This window comes from Orcinus orca, chromosome 2 (assembly GCF_937001465.1).
Source record: "Orcinus orca chromosome 2, mOrcOrc1.1, whole genome shotgun sequence".
Taxonomy (NCBI): Eukaryota; Metazoa; Chordata; class Mammalia; order Artiodactyla; family Delphinidae; genus Orcinus; species Orcinus orca.
Window position 1 is genome coordinate 136,984,814 of NC_064560.1, and position 21,339 is coordinate 137,006,152.

Below are 21,339 nucleotides of genomic sequence, written 5' to 3' on the forward strand. Positions count from 1 at the left end.
CCTTATCTACAGCTTTAGGCCTGTCCACTTCCAGAGCCAACCTTCAATGAGTCTTTTCAGCAATCAGACCAAACACCAACTGGTCGTGTTCCAATTACATTCCCCCTCCTGGCTCACCTCATTTCCATTCAAACCAAATGGAGTCCCTGAGAATTCACACTTTCTAGTTGTCGTCCTTTTACCCAAAAGGATTGGCTTCTGCCAGGGTTCCTCTTCCTGAACTTTGGCCTGGACACTTCCCTTGTACCCAGCCTCACCTCCGTTCTCGTCACTGCTAGAGCTGCCCTGAAGTTGAGCCCATCTAAAACGCTCTCCAGTTCTTGCTGGTCCTCTAGCCTTAAGTGCTGAATCCTGCCCAGTTCTGAAGAGCCCTGATCTTAGGGAAATTCTTAGGGACAAACTCCCAGAAAGCCTTCCACCACCCATGTGGTTCCTGAGTTGATTGCCATCTCCATACCTAGCTGATGATGATGACATTCCACAACCACCTTGCCTCTGTTGCATCCCCTTTGGCCCTGGAAGAGGCCTGCATCTTCACCTGCTCCCTGCGAAGACCTCATTGCCCCCGAACCTCCCCCTCCCTTCAATCTCACCTCTGCCTTGAGAAGTCAACTTATCCCTCCTCTGTCTTTTCTTATGCCCAGTTGCTAAAGTCCCATTGTGAATTATGATGAAGATTACTAGAAGCCAGGCAGTTTCTAGAAATAACATCTGAGGTGCTGGAAAGGGAAGGAAGATAACATTCTGCTGTTCTCCCGCCCCTCCCGGGGCCCACAGGCACCTCCTTCAGCTGTGAGCTCTCTTCTCCACAGTGTCTGCATCTATGGACAAGTACTCAGTCTCAGCTAAATTGTTGTGTTGTTGTTTTTTTGTTTTTCCCCCAGGCCTTGCGCAAAGACCCAGGGGGCAGGAGTCAGACAGACAGGGACAGAGGGACCTGTCAGGGGAGATTCTCCAACCTATGATATAGTCTAAATTCAGGAAAACCCACTGCCTAAAAATTTGCATGAAGTAATTTACATGAGGTTGATATTCTCACGCTGGTTTAGATTAAGTTGTTAGGCTGTAGGCTAGATGTTTAGATTCAGAAGACCCGGCTAACCCTTTATCTTTCAGCAGGTTGTGGGACACCTCAGCCCCATCACCTAAAAGTAATTAGCTGGGGCTTCCCTGGTGGCACAGTGGTTGAGAGTCCGCCTGCCGATGCAGGGGACGCGGGTTCGTGCCCCGGTCCGGGAAGATCCCACATGCCCGCGGAGTGGCTGGGCCCATGAGCCATGGCTGCTGAGCCTGCGCGTCCAGAGCCTGTGCTCCACAATGGGAGAGGCCACAACAGTGAGAGGCCCGTGTACAGCCAAAAAAAAAAAAAAAAAAAGTAATTAGCTGACTCTCCCACCTTAGCTAGTGATTTGATGATCTGTATGCTGAACCAGACTTCTACAGGGGAATAAAAGAAAAAAGACCAGAGTGCCAGAAGGAAGCCTAATTTTTAAGGTAAATTTGGATTCCCCTAAAGGACAAGTGAAAAAAATCTCTGAAGATGCATTAAACCCAGGGAATCATAGTTTTTTTCCTGCCTGCAGCATTTTTGGTTCCCCTCTTTGCGTGGCCCCATTCTGTACTTTACATTATGTGTGGAAAATAATGCACATAATACTTAACACTTCCTTTTTTTTTTTTGGTGGCACGCGGGCCTCTCACTGTTGTGGCCTCTCCCGTTGCGGAGCACAGGCTCCGGACGCGCAGGCTCAGCGGCCATGGCTCACGGGCCCAGCCGCTCCGCAGCATGTGGGATCTTCCCGGACCGGGGCACGAACCCATGTCCCCTGCATCGGCAGGCGGACTCTCAACCACTGCGCCACCAGGGAAGCCCTATCAAGGTCTTTTTGATGGGCTCGTTTATAATGAGAAGTTATTAGTGGAGCACATCTAAGTGTTTATCACCAACAGACGATGGAAAGGAGCATATGGCAGGAAGAGAAATATATATTTGTCCAAGAAACATGGCTTGTTAACACTCCCACACTCGTCCTAAACTCCGTGGACATGTAGTCTCTGCACCACGCACACCCGCTCATCGTGTCAGAAGAAAAAAGTCAAACAATGATTTCTTCCGTGTGGGACTGTCAAATGATGCTAATTTGGACATTTTCATCAAAGATGGTGGGATTTCCACTCAGAAATCCTTTGCATTGCTGCTTCTCTGTGGCTGGTATCTGGGCAGTACTGTGTAAGGGGTTTAGAAAAATACAGGCTTTAGCATTTTTGCACAGCTCTTTATGATAAAACAAGAACAATGAAAGGAAATGTGAGGATTGAGCTCTTATATAAAATTGAGCTCAGGGGCAAAGAATCTTTTCGTTCAGAAATCTCTTTTGAAGAATGCCTGCAGATTAAAGACCAGGCTAAGACAAACCTTTAGAACACAGAGGCAATTTTCACCTGACATTGGCCAAAACCAAAGCATTGTTCCAACTCGGTTGTGACCCATAAACCCCTATTGATTAATTCTTAAAGTAAGCTCTGCATTTAGTAACTTGCAGCTGTCCTCTGAAACTTCTGCCTCTGCCATGGGTAAGGGGAGTGGGAGGTAGGGTAGCCCTACAGCACAGTGAAAGCCCCTCTATTGAGCATTAGTTCATGGAATTCTCTAGAACTTAGCGAGAACCCTAGGTATCAGCACCTGATTCTTATCCTCCGTTTTATATCTTAGGAGCTGTTGCCCTGGTCAAGCTAGATGACTTGCCAAAATCACCAGAAACAGAAATCAAATGAATTGTTCTGTTTCCCAGTTCAACGTTATTTCTACTCCACAGTATTCCTTTCACTTTAAAGTTACTAGGTTATTTTTATAGTTTCACAGTTCTTGACATACTATTAGTATTTAGGCCTGTATGTTTGTATTCAAAATCATTTCTCATTCACCTGCTTAACTCTACAAGGAAGCCATCCCATTCTTTGGGATGTTACCATGGGGCCTGGTGACCATGCGGCAAGTTTGGCATTTACGTCAGAATGGAATTGTGGATGGAGAAAAAGCGGGCTTAGAGTTTTCAGAAATGTTCACTTTTTAATAAAATTAATCATTATAGATTAAAAGAAACTCAATTTAGAGAAGCACCTAAGTTGCTTTAGGCTTCAGATACTCAAAGCGCTGGGGTCGGGCGGGGGGGCGGGGGGGATGCCTTTGGTGTTCGTCTCTCATCTGTGTTTTCTCTGTTGGTAATTGCATTGAATTGCTTGGTTTTAACTATCACCTCCAGCCAAAACACCAAAACGAAGCACAAACCAACCAACCAACCAAGTCTTCCAAAACCATATCTTCATCTATCTTCTCTTAAGTAACCAACCCCTTTTTCCAGCTATCCCCAGGACACCCTGCCCAGGATTTCCCCAGGCTGCTCAAATGCAAAATGTCCACAGGGAAATCTTTTTTGTCCCTTTGTGAGTGATTCCTGTATTCCCACGTACCATTTAGTCTATCATCATCATCTTCCTATGACACAGGCTTAAAATCATGGTGCTTCTCTCCAGGTCCCACTACCAATTTCTACTGCTTGGACCTGCCATTTGCCCCATCTCTAACTTTTCTGCTGACACCAGTTGAAATGCTCCTGGAGCCCTGGGTGTCTCCAGTAGGTTCTCTTTTAGATTTGTTTATCTTTTCTTTTATATTCCAGTCCTTTTCTCTATCTGGAACCCCTTTCACCATTCTATGATTATATCTTACGGCAATTTATTTTAATGCCAGTTTCACGTAGCCTTCCAGATCCATTTGGTCAAAAGTATTTTCTACCTACCCTGACCTCCCAAAGATCTCATTCTATCCCTTTCTTATGGTGCACACTTGTTACTTAATGAAAATAGTATTTGTTGAGCATATACTGTGTATCAGGCATATACCTAGGCATATACCTTTCTATATGTTTTCACTTAATCCTCTCAGCAGCCCTATATTCTGGAAGTCCATATTTAACCGGTGTTGGGCGCAGCTTGGACATGGGGACTTTTAAAGACACCCTGGGTGATTCCAGCGTGTAGCAAGGTTGGGAACCGCTAGTAGAACTCCAAATCCGTTAGCCAGACATTCTCCTAGTAGATATCACCTTTGAAGCTCTAAAAAACAAACAAACGTTGGGCCCCAGCCCAGTGCTACCAAATTAGAATCTCTGGACTATACAGCCTGGGAATCCATGTTTACACAAACAAAACTTCATAGGAGATTCTGTCACATAACCAGGATGGAGAACCACTTTCTTGATCAGACACTGTGTTCCCTCCCAATCTTATGATATTACAAGTAATTGTTTATGTTTCCTCCCACTATGTAGTCTGTAAACCCTTTGAGGACAGGTTTACATTTGATCCACCTTTGTTTTCTCCCTGGCATCTATCAAGGTCCCTTGCACATAATATGTTTCAGAAACTAAAAAACCAATAAAATGCCCTTTAATGACCCTATTAAGAAAACAAAAGACACGTTTACAGAGTATTTATTCTCTCTGTACTAGGTTTTTAATCTCTAATATGCTGACCTGGAAAGTAAGCGAGTCATTTCAATTTTCTGAGCATCATAGTTGCATGGCTACACAGTACCAGAGCTAGTGCCAGTGCCCAGCTCTTCTGATCATACTCTTTCCTCAACACCTCAGGCCTTCAAAGCAAATACAAAGTGAAAAACTCAACTGTCTGTGTGTCTGGATACCTGCTCTCGGCCGTGTTTCTAAAATCTGAACATAACTTCTCACAATGGAAAAAAAAACTGTTGGCATTGTGAGATAGATTTGGGGAAGTACCTTAATTTAAACCCCAAAGTTAATTACAGGGCCTAACAGATATCCCTTTTCTTCTCTTCAGCACCATCCTCCCTCACCCCCAGATGTACATACATACAGACAAACACACCCTCTGATTGTTCTTTGACATTTCTTGACAACTGTTAAGTTACTGCATTGGTAATTTTCTTTGGTTTTTTCCTTCTTAGTTTGTACAATTTCTCGAAGACTTTTCAAATAACCTGGGCTTCTGGCTATAAGTGAAATAATTTCCAAGGTTCATATACAGTTTATTTAACACAGGAAATTGGCATCCGGTATAAACGTCTAATGTTTTGTTCAATATGAATACGCACATAAAATGTATACAAGCATAACAAAGTGGAAATGATGCTCAAACACGACCTAGAAACCAAGATTCTAGGCTCTTTTTTGCCATTTCCAAGCCCGATGACTCTGGTTAGGGAATGAATGTTCCAAAGCCTCTCTCCTCACCCAAAAAAATGAAAAGGAGAATGGCCTAAAATAGACCCTCCCAATTTTTCTCCCAAATATGAAATGTCACGATCCTTTAAAGTAATAATAATTTATTTGGCCTTTGGTCAAGATTAAATGAATAATCAGTCCTTACCCATATTATTCAGTTGACAGTTTTACAGGCAATCAGAATTATAATGAAATTTGTAGACTTCTTTACAATTTGGAAAGTGTTCACCACCATTACCTCCTTTGATTTTCACAACGTAATTGCAGAATAGTCATTATCCCCATTGCACAGAAAAGAAAATTGAGATGCAGAGAGGCTGAGTCCAGGAGAACAAAATCAGGAAATGGCAAATCTACTCAACCCAACTTTTGACCCCCTTCAACACCTCGATGGCCACAGGCAAAGCTGGAGGAGATCAGAGGCGGGGTAGATCTGCATGCACACAGCTCCCCCAGCAGCCTGTCTGCCTTCCCAGAAATGTTTGCTAGCCCAGATGCCTTCAGATTGCTTTGGAAGAGAATACCAAGTGGAGATTTATTTAACGTATCATTTCTGGGTGTGAGTTTTCCTGAGCATTTATAGTTCTGTGTTTTTCCAAGAAGCTGAGTGTTCCTGAGAAAAGAAGACAGATAATGATAAATGAGCATCTATGTGAGCCTACCTGGGAGGAGGACCAGGGACTGTTAACACCCCTCCTGTGAAGCTAATCCCATTTCGTTTAGCTATTTCTTTATTAGTTAATGGGGTCGTGCAAAAACGTGTGTCTGTGATGATGTTTTAGCATCCCTGCCTCTAGGAACATTTTCAAATATTCATAAAGTAGCTCGTCTGACCAAAGCTTAAAGCAAAGGTGCGTTAAGTATGATTTTAGTCTACTTCAATGCGGGTGGTCAAAAAACTGCTCCTGAAATAACCTAAATAATCCTCCTCGTTGGTGTTTCCAGATCCACGGCTCTGGGCTCAAACGTGAAAGGGGACAGGGAAGAGATATCATTTAGAACAGCCAGGACTCCAAAGGGCAGCTCCGTAAGCTTTGATCCTGCTGCCTGACTGAGAGCAGTGTGGCTCGCTTTTGGAAAACTGAATAACTTAAAGGAAACAAAAACACAGTGAAAAAGGAATTACCAGTCAAGCCCCTAGGAAGGAGAGCAGATGCTAGTTCTTCTTGCTCCTGGGAGGCCAGAGACCCACTTCCCACTTTGGTTCCTTCTGGCAAGGAGGGAAAAGAAGAATTTCAAAAAATGATTTGGCGCGCAGGGGTGCATTTGGAGAGGCCAACCAAACACAGAAAGTCAGCCAGCTATGAAACTGAGCTCCAAGGTACCGGGAATGGCAGCGAGAACCTCTACAACTGGGTTTGGGAAGGTCTGCCACACCGTCACAGGGCTCCTGGAACACAGCTAGAGTACACACACACACACACACACACACACACATGCACACACGCACAGTCTCCAACCCCCCCCCACATATACACACCTGCCTTCTATCATCCGGAAGCATGCCACCCAAATCCTTATTTTTTCCATCCTTTTATGCTTTCATTTTCCCGAAACATCGTTTAAGGAAACTGACACTATGACTCTTCTCCTATGTTCAGTTTACAAACAAAGGAACTTTTTCCAAAGATGGCTTTATAAAAATAATATTATTTAACATATGTGAGGATGATGAACCAATTTCCTTTGGTTCAGGGTGGCCTGGACTACCCATGGTATACTTTGGCTAAGAAACCAAAAATCACAGCCCAACGTTGTCCCTCCCGTTTCTGAGCAAGTACGTCTGAGCCGCCACCAAAATGGTGCAAGGCTTCCTGACCCTACTGTGGTGTATGAGCTTAGGGAACAAATCATACTCCAAGGTCCTCTAACCTTCAGTCCCAGACGGCGCTGCGAGAAAGCATGACGTTACATGTACAGGTAACTTAGCACTGCCTAACGTGGGATCTCTATGCTCAGAAGGACACATTCATTTCACTGTCACTGAGTTTTTTAATCATTGGAGTCTGGCATTTTTTGCAAATGAAGGAAAGCTCTGAGCCACACTTCTGAAAGGAGATGTCCATGGAATCCCACTCAGTACAGATTTGGAGAGAGACAGACATCATCCATTAATAAGGGCTGATAATGCAAACGTTTCTTTTTGCAGCTCAGGGCTCAACTTTCTTGTCCTTTTATCTGGTTATGAACTTCCTCTAAATGTGAAAAAAAAAAAAGTCCTGAAAAATAGCAATAGCATAGTAATAACGCTGCCTTGAGAAATGCTGAGAGTATAATATTATTTCTCTTTTGTCTCTTGCCTTGAGGACATTGAGGGCACTTTGACAGCCCTTATGATTACACGAGATACAAGCTAACATTGGTTATTCCAGATGCAATTTTGCATTTCTCAAAAGAAGTACTGTTACAGCCCAGATGTAAATTTGACTATGTCCTGTACTTAATGTTCTATTACAGGTGATTCACATAACGGGCCGGCTACGACTAAGGGTGTCGCTGTCCCACGGGAGGACCGTCCCCAGCCAAATCATGGGGCTCGTGGTTGTGGCTCATGCCTTGCCTCCCCCTACGATCAATGAAGTCAGAATTGACTGCCATATGTTCGTCACTCGAGTAAATATGGACCTCAATATCATTTACTGTGAAAATAGGTACTTCGTTTTTGTTTTCATTTGCCCTGTTGTGTGTTGCGCATCGGTAAGGGCCGGTGTTTTCAGCAGTCTGAAGGATTTTACTCTCCCAACGAGGCTCATTATAAATCCTGATCTTACTTTTAATGGCTGCTTGGACTGACACCAACCATGCTTTTTATTTGAAATTTACATCGCTGCCCTGATTTGCATTAGGGACAACAATGGAATGGAATTAGGATTCCCAGGCATCCAGATGCTATAACTAAGACCCATTTTGGCCGAGAACCCAGAGAGAGAGGTGGGCGGAGACATTCTTGGCAAAACGATGCAGTAAGAGGTATCTACTGATGTCTCAGCCAGACCCACTTCCTCAAGGACCCAGCCTCATGACAGGCAGTGTTCACAGAGGCATTGAGCACCTTGTCCTAGTCAGCTCAGGCTGCTGGGACAAATTACCATAAACTAGTAGCTCAAACAACAGACATGTATTTCTCACAGTTCTGGAGGCTGGCAAGTCCAAGATCAAGGTACAGGCTGCTGAGGTTCCTGAGGGGGCACGCTCTTCCTGGCTTGCAGAGGGCTGCCTTCTTGCTGTGTCCTCATATAGGGGAGAGCAAGCTCTGATCTTCCTCTTCCTATAAGGACACTAATCCCATCATGGGGGGGCTCCATCCTTCTGACCTCATCTAAACCTAATTACCTCCCGAAGGCCCCACCTCCAAATACCATCACATGGAGGGTAAGAATTTCACTATACGAATTTAGGGGGTACACAAACATTCAGTCCACAAAACATGTAGAGGACAAATGAGAATTTGAGGCCCCCAGAGGAAAAAAGACAAAAAAGAAATTTGTAAAACTATTCAATGACGCTTTGTAATCCTGAGGATTTCACTGTGATAAATTAAAGAAAGATGACTCATCATACGTATGACTTGGCAGACTGAGCTCTTCTAAAAGGACTTTTTAGCCTCTGGTTATAAAGTTCACTTTTCCATTGAGCACAAAGCAAGGGACAAGGAAATGGGACAGTGCCCCTTCAGACCTTTCACCCAGAAGTCACCAGCCCATCATCAGACTGAATTGAAGAAGAGAGAATCGCGGGGGGGGGGGGGGGGGGGGCGGGGGGGCGAGGGGGGAGGGGAGGTGAACACGCGTCGGCTGTGGGAAGGAAGATTGGCGACGCCGTCCACCCTGGTGCCACGGGGAGAATTACCGAATTAATTTGTGGGGACACTTTTGTGGCTCAGATTATCATCAGGCATGAAGGCAGCACATGTTTGCTGAGTCCTGTGATTGCCTTCGGGTTGGGGGGAGGGGGTGGGGACAAAAGAGAGGAATGGTCAAGTGGCTTAGGAAATTGACCTCTTCAGGGCCCAGCCAAGAGGAAGACAGACAGCGCCTGCATTCAGTCCATTAGGAAGCGCTAAAGATGTTGAGATCAAGTTAGAAATGCCTCCCCTTTCCGGTCAAGCTTTGATTCAGAGGAAAGAATTCACCATGGGAAAAGAGTACCCGCCCTGAGCTTTTTAGTGTTCAGGGGGGTAGAAGATATCATGAACCTGTCACTATTATTTAATGAGTAACTCAATCTATTTTCCAAGTTTTGGGGGTATTTATTAAAATTTTCTCATCATGACTGTATACTTGGCCGTGTCTAAGGTATTCTGCCATGGCCACAGAGAATCAGGAAAGATGAGTTTGCCAGAATGAGTAGCTAGAGTTGGCCAGGAATAATAAAGAGAGAGAACATTTATTGAACACCTGCTACACCCTCAGCTATATGTGAAGTGCATTAGATGCACTGTGTCACTGAAGCTTGAGGACGGTTTTGTGAGGTCGGTGTTGCCCCTGTGTCCATTGGCCCCACGCAGTTTCAGCTTAGAGAGAAAGGTCAAGTGCCTTGACTGAGGCCAAGATTTGAACCCCAATCTGCCATATTCAACAACCATGCCTCCTGTGGGATCCCCCCGCATTCCTTGTCTCTAATTTTTCTTCAGAAGTCAGGCTAAATGGTAACGAATCGGAATAACCGCTGAGGTGGAACTTTCATACACATGCAGCCATGAAAGAACACAACTACAGCCCACAAAGCGGTCTCTCCTCTGATTTAAAAGTTAGAATGTTGGACACCCAGGGAGGCAGGTAGACAGCCAGGGGATGGAGTATGGCTTTGCGTCTTTGGAAACATACGTCGGCTCCCTCGATTTAGATTCACAACCACCAATCCCCGCAAAAAAAGACGAAGCCTCATCTTATTTACGTAACTCCCAGTGACTGTCCTGTCCCCAAGCCATCATCTAATTCTCATTCCTGTTATCACAGGTTGATTAATTCTTTTGATGCACTCCATGGACTTGAGTGCCTTATGGTGCCACTCTAGTAATTGAGATCACTTTCTGTGACCCACTTTATGCTTTTTTCTTCCCATTAAAAAATGTTTTTTCCACAACCCCTTATTAGCCAGTACAATACAGCATTATTCCTCCACTGAAGATGACAGTCATTATTAAAAAGGATCCCCGTTAAAGGCAATTGCATATTGAATCTGAGGGAACAGCACACCTGTGTGTCAAGCACTGTGCTACATTCATGTCATTTCATTCATTAATCCCCTCACCAGCCTCTGAAGTTGTTTTACAGATAAGGAAACTGAGGCTCGGCGTACAAGATGCCATCAGGCTTCTGATCCTGATACAGGTCATCAGACTGGTCTAGAGCATTCTACACATATATTAAGAGGTCTTTGAACACTGAGCTGGTCACATGCACCACGGTAACAGGCTCTGAGAGTACAAAAGTACTTCCACTGTTTTGAAGGATTTCATTCAAATAAAAAATAAAGAACTGTCTTCCCTAAAAGAATGGAGTGCCTTTTTCCCAGGGTTTATAGTTGAATTAGGGATCTGCTAACTAGAAAATAGAGTCCGCTCCTTGACTCTGCAGATCCCTAGGACAGCCTTGGGCAAAGCCCACATCTGATGCTTTCAGAGGAGCGGGCAAATTCCAGAAACACCCACGAAGGCCTTTAATGACATCCTGATTCCCTCGTTTGCAGAAAGGGGGTATAAACTGTGCTTGGAAAGCATTTAATGGTTTTAGGAAAACACCAACTAATCTGTTTGGTACCAGAAAACCATGGAATCCTGAGAAAACACTCCAAGAATTCTAGTTTGGCCCAAAATATGATTTAAATTGCTAGATGTTGAGCAATTCACTCACTGGGTAGTGTATTTTCATTCCTTTCCATATCATTTTGGTCTGGTTTGGTTTCTTATTTCCTTGTCTTTAGGGGTCAGATTTCACTCCCCAGCAGCAATCTCATGGGTTTCTTAAAGGTGCCGTAGCTAAAGGTTCACTTCATATTTGATAAGTCAGAAACCATGAAAAGAACAGGGGCAGTAAAGGGAATCAATTAAACAAAAGATAAATTCTCTTCAGGATGGACCAAAATGAATCTGAACCTGGACAGGGAGGAAGAGAAGCCGCCTTTTGGCGTGTTCGTGTAAACCAGGCAGATTCCCCCAACGTTTTCTTTCCAGTTTTTGTTCTTTTTCTGTGCTCCTGCCTGAGGACATTGCCGGCTGGACAGTGACAGAAGCTCACACACACACGTACGGTCGAGCACAAGGCTGGCAGAGCTGCCAGGATGGTTTAAAAGTTTCCGTGTGGAATCCACCACAAAGTCCCAGTTAAAAGGGGCCGGAGTGAAAGCTGAGCTCCCAAATGACTCAGACGAGAAAAGATAATACCCCCAGGCATCTGTATGTCTCAGCATTTAAATTATATCCCTTGAAATGCCAATTTGGACTTTGTGCCAAGAAGCAGCCGAAGCCCTTTTTCATGGAAATACCCAATAGAAGACCAATCTGTTTAAATGAAAGGTGTCTCTAATCATTTGGTATAAACATAACATGTTTTTATTTTATTATGTAACCTTGAATTATCTTGGCCTCTAATGAGGATCTCGCATTGTTCCTGATTCTCAATAATTTCATAGAATTATGTTGTCTCAATGTGTATTCTGATACTAAAAAAAGAAAAGAAAAACCTATCTAATTATTTCAACACAATTGCTTGATCTAGCACAGTTCCTACTTTAGAAAAAGACTGTTCATATGTTAAAGGAAATAATTTTATCTAAAAAAGGTTTTCCCTCAGTGCCAAGTCCTCACAGGTACCCTGGTATAATGAAAATTGTCAGTATATTTGTTTCTAAGTCATTTAACAGTTTCTCTATTTCCCCTCCCTTCTGATTTCCAGCCTGTGTTCTTCTCTTTGTAGGATTAGTGATTATATGGATCTGACTCCTGTAGACATTGTAGGGAAAAGATGCTACCACTTCATCCACGCTGAAGACGTCGAGGGCATCAGGCACAGTCACCTGGACTGTAAGTACCTCCTATGCACGGGGACAGCTGATCCCAGCCGGAGTCAACAGTCTCAGATGCCCTTTTGGTTTCCATGCCAATTTCTCCCTTCACATCTCCTGTACATTTGAGATGCCTGTCAGCGCGCAGTGAGAAAAAGTGAGACATAAATCGCTCCAACTTTTGTTGGGATTAGATTGAAAGCTGGACCTCAGGGCCCAGAGAAATTGCTGGATCTGCAGGCGCTCACCCGGGATTTCGTGGTCTCTTGTGCTCTCTCTCCCATGAAGTGATGGGGGAATCTCTGTCTTAAGTGCCTTTTTGACCCTTTCATTTTCTAGAGAGCAAACTCCACCGTGAAATCTGTGGTCTCAGTTTCAAAACAGACATGGGAGAAGACAAGTTCAACTAGGCCAGAGCCGCATAAAAATTCCTACTTGACTAGCAGCAAAACTGGGATGAGGGGGGAGCCCGGGGACAGGGGCAGAGTGCCTCATGTGGATACGGCAGCTCTCAAAGGTGCTGACTTTTCACTGTATTTCCAGAAAGAGGGTTATTTAGAGGGGCAGGCACCTCCATCTCCCGACTCTTGGAAGGGAGAAATTCATCTCAGCTCTTTGAGTCTGGTTCCCAGCTCCTGGCCAGCAGGCTCACCTCCGAGGCACCTTTTGTGGCATCTAAGCAAAGCAGGACCAGCAGTGTTCCGACTGGGTCCAAGCAGTGACTCACACACCAGCGTCCTCATGCACTCTTCCCTCATCAAACTCAGCAGGGCTGTTTTCACTATGTGTGCAAGGGTTCTGACAATCCCATCAGGCAAGAGGCACTGGTCTGGTGGACCTCTTAGGAAAGGGCTGCCCTATTCCAACAAGAGATTCTTTTTATGACCATTCGGTAGACTCTTCCTAGAAAATGAGGGCCCTGCCATCTGTAGTCCTAGAAGGTTCTAAAGCCGGTTCTGAGCTCCACTTTTAAATACATGCAAGGGGACACAAAGGAGACGGCACAGCTTGAAGCAGAAGCTTTTATGTAGTAAAACCAGCCAGGTGGCCTCTGTATTAACTTCTTCTTCCCTTTCTGGCCACGGTTGAGGAGAGCTGTTTCAGATCTTTCCCGCCCTTTGCAGTTGTTTAATCATTTCAAACTCAGATCTTCAGAAGCGTAATGGAGAGACACGAAGCTAGCCGAAGTCTCAAACTGTGAGCATCTTGTACTGTGTTTTTTATTTGTTTGTTTATTTATGGCGTGCTGGGTCTTCATTGCTGCTTGTGGGCTCTCTCTAGTTGCGGCGAGCAGTGGCTTCTCTTGTTGCAGAGCACGGGCTCTAGGCACGCGGGCTTCGGTAGTTGTGGCGGGCGGGCTCAGTGGTTGTGGTGCACGGGCTTACTTGCTCCGCGGCACGCAGGATCTTCCCAGATCAGGGATCGAACCCGTGTCCCCTACATTGGCAGGTGGATTCTTAACCACTGCGCCACCAGAGAAGTCCCTTGTACTGTGTTTTGAACCCTGCATTAGCAACACTGACAAGGGAGCAAGGTCAGTGTCAAATTCTGTATATACTGTGTCTCTGGGGAAAAAAAGCCTGCCTGTGAGGCTGCTCTGTCAGATTCTACTCCCAACCCAGAGTGCATGCCTTGGTATGGCCCCCCAGCGATTTAGGGAACACACTTGTTGCTAAGAACGAATGGATGTCGGGTATCACAGAAGCAGATGACTCTTCAATTAACTGGGGGAAGAAATGATGCTGTTTCTGGCAAAGACACATCAGGTTCTTTGTAGCTGGGAATTTAGAGAAAATGGAGAAAAATCAGGATGTTTGGAGGAAGCTATGAATATATTTTGGGATGCGGATATGCCAGAGATCCAGACTTTGAAAATGAATATATTGTTTGTAAGACACAGTCGTAGACCATGTGTGTGGGGGGCGGGGGGCGCTTTTTCATTCTGGAATCTTAATCGAGGTCTAAATTCAGAAACCTGATGCTGACAAAAAGGAACTTTGTCATCCTCTGTTATTATTTGGAAAACGTCATGCTATCTCTCCGGGATTTGATTTACAGCTTGAAGAAATACAATTCCTCGGGAACAGTGAGCCAGGGCAGTTCATTTCTTCCCATAAAGCAAGGCCTCCAACAAATACATTTGATGCCATTCCTTCCGATCTACTTTTATCTCGTTTTCAGTACCTGGAGTAATTTGAGAGTGCTGAAAATAAACAACTCCGTCCGCCATTCACTATTGTGCTAGTATCCTAATTTTTCTGGTATCTTGCCAACTAATGAACAGAGAAGGTATGCTTTCAAATTCTGTGATTTTTTTTTTCACTACTTGATATTGACATGCTGGCTATTGCTTTACGATTTCATCTGCTAACAATGATTGAGTTCAGTCTTTCAACCCATACACATGACTTCTAATTTTAAGTTCTTTTAATAACCTTAAACACATGAAAAACAAATAGAATGAGCTGATAATTCAGCACAGTAAAATATACTTCACATATTTAGCTATCACGCTGTGGAATAACTCCACAATGTCAAGTAGCACACAATTAGTAAAACTGTAGGGGGAGGAAAAGGAGTGTTTTGATCCTGAAGAATTTTGATCCTAATCAGATTGAAATTTCAGCATTCTTGTAGTGCTTAATATCTTCAATCATACACACACACACACACACACACACACACACACACACATCAAACTGATGCCAATGTCAGGTTTTGCATTCTGTGACTGAAATAAAATGCTAAAATATACAAATGCATCTTTCTTTGTATAGTAAACATTAACATCATTATAAAGTAAGATTGAGTCTAAAATTATGTGATGGAATGTCTGATGTTTACCTAATTCTCAGACCAAAGCCAGCCCAGTAACAAAATGACAGAGCATGTAATAAGTCTTGGTTGTGTAAACATAGAAAAAAAAGCATCTTGCTTGTCCAAAGCCCTAGGCTATTACTGAAGGATGCCTTAACTGTGCCTTCTTGGCAGGAGAAGGTCATGGTGACATGGAATCAGCTCAAGAATAAGATAGAATTCTAAAACAAAGGGATGGTTAAAAAATAAACCACATTAACTATTTAGCTTTTCTTCCTCGAGCTATTGGCACAATTCCTGGTTCTGTCCATGAAAGGCAGGTTGTAGTCATCTGATCGTATTTCTGATATTTTGAGATGTGTCTTATGCTCCAGTTTATGGATAAAACTTAAAGAAATAAAAAGACTCGACAGCCTCTGCTAACTCACAATGCTATCTTTATCACTTAGATCTATTTTGCTAGCCTAGGCATCTGTAAATCCATAGATGAACTTGTTTCTAGAATAAGAAAAGTAAAAGGGGATCTCAGCTGCACCAGGATTTGACAACTCTGAGAAATTGAACCAAAAACTTTGGACCATTTACTCGCCCACTAGGTTAACAGGAGACGCCTGAGAGTTCACTGGGTTTCAACACAAAGAATCACTAGGAATCATTATCTATACCAACACGGTGGGTTAGTGAAATTACACTGGGATCTCAAGGGAGTTTAGGTCCTCTTCTATCGTACTGTGACCAAAGACCTGTGTGATTTTTTTTTTTTTTCTCTAAGCCACCTCACTGGAGTCACTGAACCCAATTTCATTGATTCTTCAGGCCAAATTGAGCAAATCAACATTTCAAGGTTTGAATTTTAAATCACCCATATTAGCAATTATTTGAGCACCTTTTCCTATCACCCTCCAGTTCTCCATTGCTCAGGATGTATTGACCTCAAGATGACCAGTCCCATCTCCCTGGAGTCACACACTCCCGTTACCTAGAGCATCTGTGTCACTCTTGAATTATGAGAACGCCTCACCATGTACTGCTTTGCCTCTGCCTATAGCCCAGAAAATAGAAGGGCAAACCACACATGCTAACCAGAGGAACACGCTTTGCATTTTGCTTTCGCCCCTGTCTATGGAAGATGCTGAATTTGCCTTGAGATATCCTTAGGGTTCTTCCCAGGTCACATCAGCAACGACTCTCTAAAACCTGGAAAGAGTGGCCTGAGGGAAAACTTCCTTTCTCTTTATTACATTGTGTCCCAGCAGCAAGGGTCAAGGCTCGGGCTCTGGAGCAGTGGAGCTTTAGAAAGAAAGAGCCAGCAAGCATAGAAGTGGTGGCAGTTTCCCCTTCCTAGAACTGGATCCAGGATGAGGAAACTCTGGAAGATTTATTTCAGAGAGAGAGGAGGACTTTTCAGCTTGTCTATGAGATCATTAGAGTCAAAAAGCACGGCCTACCCAATATATTGGGGAGCTGTTAAAAAAGAATACAGTAGCCTGTTTCTCTCTTAATTACAAAATTCTATACATCCTAACAAAATGAATCCACTGCTACCTGGCATAATGCATTCCACGCTGTTTTGCACCAATAACCCCTACACTTCCCTCCTGAAGGCGTCTCATCACCAAATGCAAGCCGACTGCTTAATGCAGGACTAATTAGTATATCCCCTTCCAGTCTGCAGGCCCTCCATTGTAATTCCTTCCCTGCTCATTTTTTTCCACAACCGAGCATCAATCAAAGTAAGTGCCCTGCCTGCCTAGGAAACACAAGATGTCCTCCATGCATTTGTCATCTGCCACAAAAACAAAGGGGGAATGTAATTGTTGATTCGGGTATGCAGCCATCGCTTGCAGTAAAGGAAGCAACGAGTGAAGGAAGAAGGGAAGGTGTGAAGTTTGATGGCCAGACCAAATGCAGATGGCACAGGGGACGTTTTCTATTTCCTGATCTTAGCTTTCTCCAGCGCTGGGTCTTCAGGGATTGAGCTGCCACCTGATCACTGGCTGGACATTTTCCCCCCAGAGCAAATGAGTTTTTCCTCTTCTTCCATATGATTATGAAAATTCACATGAAAGGAGATGCATTTAATAGCTGCCGTGTCTGACTTTTTTTCAGAAGCCAAGTCAGCCTACATCATGTGCCTGTCCACTAACTAAAAAGACTGTCAAATGGAGACAAAATAAAGTCAGGTTTTTATGCAGGAGTGAATTAGGTATTTTTTGGTTTTGGTTTTGGTTTTGGCCGTGCCGTGCGGCATGCAGGATCTTAGTTCCCAGACCAGGGATCGAACCCGTGTCCTCTGCAGTGGAAGCTCGGAGTCCTAACCACTGGACTGAAAGGAAGTTCCCAGGAGTGAGTTAGTATTATTACTTTACATCTTTTTTTCTTTTTCAGCAAGTGCTGATTTTAGCTTTTTAAGTCCAAGGTCAGGCAAACACAGAGAACAGAGACCAGCAAGGACCTACCTACCAGCTGAGTATCCCTGCTCCACTACATACTAGAAATGCCGAATTTCAGGCCAACCCTCAGGTTTACTGAATCCAAATCTGCAATTAACAAGATCCCTAGCAGACTCGCATTCATGTGAAAGTTTGAGAAGTCCTGACTACGCTAGTATTTAGAAGGCATTATTTTACACGGAGTAAAAGTAAATACAGATCGACTAACGATCTTAAGGACTTCATTTACCCCCCTCCAATTGAATGAATTTTATTAATAGTAGTAAAATATGAATAGTCAAGTGGCTCTGAGGGCATCTCAATCAGTGTTCAAATGAAACGAGTGTGATTACTTGGTAAAGAGATCGACTTCTTTACAAAGATGTAAAGTTTTAAATTGCAGTGGAGAAAGTTAATATTAAGCAGTAGTAGTCAACTTGTAAGCAAAAGGAGGTCTTTAGTTTTTCCCCAGGTTAATATTTTTCCATGTACTTGGCTGCACGTGTGACTAGGAACAGTCATATTTTCCCTATTCAAGGTCAACTAACATTTGTGAGTACTTACTACATACAAGCTTCGCAGTATTGCTATAAAGTTTAAAAAAATAACTAAGTCGGGCTTCCCTGGTGGTGCAGTGGTTGAGAGTCCGCCTGCCGATGCAGGGGACACGGGTTCGTGCCCCGGTCCGGGAAGATCCCACATGCCACGGAGCGGCTGGGCCCGTGAGCCATGGCCGCTGAGCCTGCGCTTCCGGAGCCTGTGCTCCACAGCAGGAGAGGCCACGACAGTGAGAGGCCCGCATACCGCAAAAAAAAATAAAATAAAATAAATTTAAAAAATAACTAAGTCATGGTCTCTACCTTCAAGCAGCTTGCATACTGGTAGAGAGGACAACATGAAAACAGCCAGTTTTGAAAAGGTGGCATAAAATGAGGACAATCACGGTGTGTAAACAAAACAAAGAAGCCCCAGAGGTGGGGGCCACCAAGGAAGGATAAGAAGTTCCAGGAGGCACGTTTTCCCTGGACATTGAAAGAAGATGATGGCAGGAGATATGATGGGGGTGGGCGTCGGGTAGGTGTTGAGGGCATCCCAAGCTTTGAAGAGCACACGAAAAGACGCAAAACGTAGCACGTGATCTTTTCTATCTGCTCAGAGAGGAAGCCAGATCTTTGATTTGACTGATATATTCTTTTTTTTTTTTTTTTTTTTTTTGCGGTACGCAGGCCTCTCACTGTTGTGGCCTCTCCCGTTGCAGAGCAACAGGCTCCGGACGCGCAGGCTCAGCGGCCATGGCTCACGGGCCCAGCTGCTGTGCGGCATGTCGAATCTTCCCGGACCGGGGCACGAACCCATGTCCCCTGCATCAGCAGGCGGACTCTCAACCACTGCGCCACCAGGGAAGCCCTTGACTGATATATTCTAATGCAATTCTAACATGGATTCTTGGGCTTTTCCTTATTACTATTTCAGTTAGTAGCTGCTTTTATTTTCATAACAGAAACACCTGATACTTGAGAGTAACTAACCCATTGCTCTCATAAAGCATGATCAAGAAAATGAAACAGTACTTCTAAATCATCCATTTTCACAGAAATCAATTAACCTAAATAAAATCAATTCCAGTACTTCTTGTACTTTATACAAAATGAAGAACAAGATGACATCGTTTTTCTAAAAAACACTTTCTTTAAAATGTTGATTTAATGACACCCTGCATATCTCAAAAAAAAAAAAAGCCCTCAAACTTTTTTTTAAACACAAATGAGCAGCATAGGATTTAATTTGTGTATGTGTTTAGCATACAGCGTTTTTCCATTAATATAGGGTTAACTAAAGAGCAGGTTATTTGAAGCTCTTGAAGAATTCCCACCCCCTCTCTGGCCTCCTCAAATTTGGGGGGAGACACATTAGCCAGAACCCACCTGATTACAAGTAACAGAAAACCCAAGTAAAAATGACTTCAACTTCCTCTGTAATCGTCTTCACTTTCTCTTCATGATCAAAAGACAGCTGTAGCACAACCAATGATCAGTTCCTCACAGGACAATGTCCAAAGTCAGGAAAGGGTCAGTTGCTACTTTGTGTTCATTTTTTGAAAGAAAAGAAAATATTCTCACAGGCCCTCCAGGAAAGTCTCATTGTCCAGCATTTCATCAAATGTCCCAGCCTCAGCCACACGCTGGAGGGAATGACTGTGGCTGGTTTAAACAAACAGTTATCCCTCCTGAGAGTTGGGGGAAGACCACCACACATAAAGCCCCAAATGGGAGTTCTATTACCCAGGAAGAAGTGGTGGAATAGCTGTTCAGAGGACACTCAACGGTGACCGCTACATGGGAGAATCTGTAATGTTTTCACAACAAAGTATCAGGATTTCTGACGATCCACAGAACAGCTGAACACATGCCGTTTGTCTGGGCTCCTTTAAATAGTCCCGATTTTACGGAACACTAGTTTTTGTATACCTGTGCCTCACCACTTAGATAGTTCTTGCTCAAGGTATTTAGTAGGCTTAATGAAACGACTGTATCCAGAAACACAGAGTCTGCCAGAGACATAAAATAAACCTGCCTATAAGGGGGAAGGGGAGGGTGGGACGAATTGGGAGATTAGGATTGACATATATATACCACCATGCGTAAAACAGATAGCTAGTGGAAACCTGCTATAAACCACAGGGAGCTCAGCTCGGTGCTCTCTGACGACCTAGACGGGTGGGACGGGTGGGCAGGGGGTGGGAGGGAGATCCGAGAGGGAGGGGATATAGGTATGCGTACGGCTGATTCACTTCACTCTACAGCAGAAGCTAGCACAGCATCGTAAAGCAATTATACTCCAATAAAAATTTAAAAAGATTCACCTCATCTTTTTACCTTTTTTTAGGTCTCCCTCCATCCCAGCTTAACCTCCCCAGTACTCCATTTCTCTTCATTTTTTTTTTTTTTTTTTTTTTTTTTGGCTGTACGCGGGCCTCTCACTATTGTGGCCTCTCCCGTAGCGGAGCACAGGCTCCGGAGGCGCAGGCTCAGCGGCCATGGCTCACGGGCCCAGCCGCTCCGCGGCATGTGCGATCTTCCCGGACCGGGGCACGAACCCGCGTCCCCTTAATCGGCAGGCGGACTCTCAACCACTGCGCCACCAGGGAAGCCCTCTCTTCATTTTTAAAGGAAGGTGAAGGATTTACCCAGGCCAGGTTGGACCTGCTGTGCTTTCATAGGCCTCCACGCCACTTTCCATAAATCATCACCATGATAAACTTACTAGTAAAAATGACTGATAAGCATCTGACTCCCGTTCAAAGACAAGTAAATCCTTATTTTCAGAAGGAAGAAAACATTTTCAACAGTCTCCCACAGTAGAGAGACTTCCCCCCTGAGTCTCGTTGTGCAGTGTTTCATCATATTCCAAACCTAAACCAATCCCCGGGAAGGGAGACAGAATTTCTGGGACCAGTTCAGACTCAGACAGGAGTTCAGGCCAGTGACAGATTTTGCTAACTTTGCTATCCCCCAGTGCCTGGCACAGAGAGGCACATTCAAAACAATTATTTATTGAATGAGTGGATAAATCCACCATTTCCCTGATTTCCTAGTCATAAATCTTAATTCCATGCGCAAGAGTTCACTGTGTCCCTTTATATAACAAAACCCCCAACAAAAAAGAAGGTTTGGAGGCTAAAGAATACTCTGTTCTTAACTATTTCAGGTCAGGAATAAACAGTACTGAAACTCCCTGACTGGCCTGAACACAGCTTAAAAAAAATCTGAGATCTCGGATGTCACTCGCGCCAACAATTACTTTGACTCTTCCGGTCCTAGAAC

The 21,339-nt window shown here is 44.0% G+C and overlaps 1 protein-coding gene and 1 long non-coding RNA gene across 6 annotated transcripts in view; one reads left to right on the plus strand and one right to left on the minus strand.

The window, feature by feature from the left end:
- NPAS3 (neuronal PAS domain protein 3) overlaps positions 1–21,339 on the plus strand; it is an 867,013-nt gene that overhangs the window by 829,418 nt on the left and 16,256 nt on the right. For all 4 annotated transcript variants that reach the window (XM_049705378.1, XM_049705380.1, XM_049705379.1 and 1 more), the window contains exons 7-8: positions 7,719–7,912; positions 12,179–12,285. In XM_049705378.1, the coding sequence (XP_049561335.1) occupies positions 7,719–7,912; positions 12,179–12,285 (301 nt within the window). The remainder of the gene's footprint in view (positions 1–7,718; positions 7,913–12,178; positions 12,286–21,339) is intronic.
- The window catches only part of LOC117198738 (uncharacterized), a 251,853-nt gene that overhangs the window by 137,973 nt on the left and 92,541 nt on the right, over positions 1–21,339 (minus strand). The window lies entirely within an intron of this gene.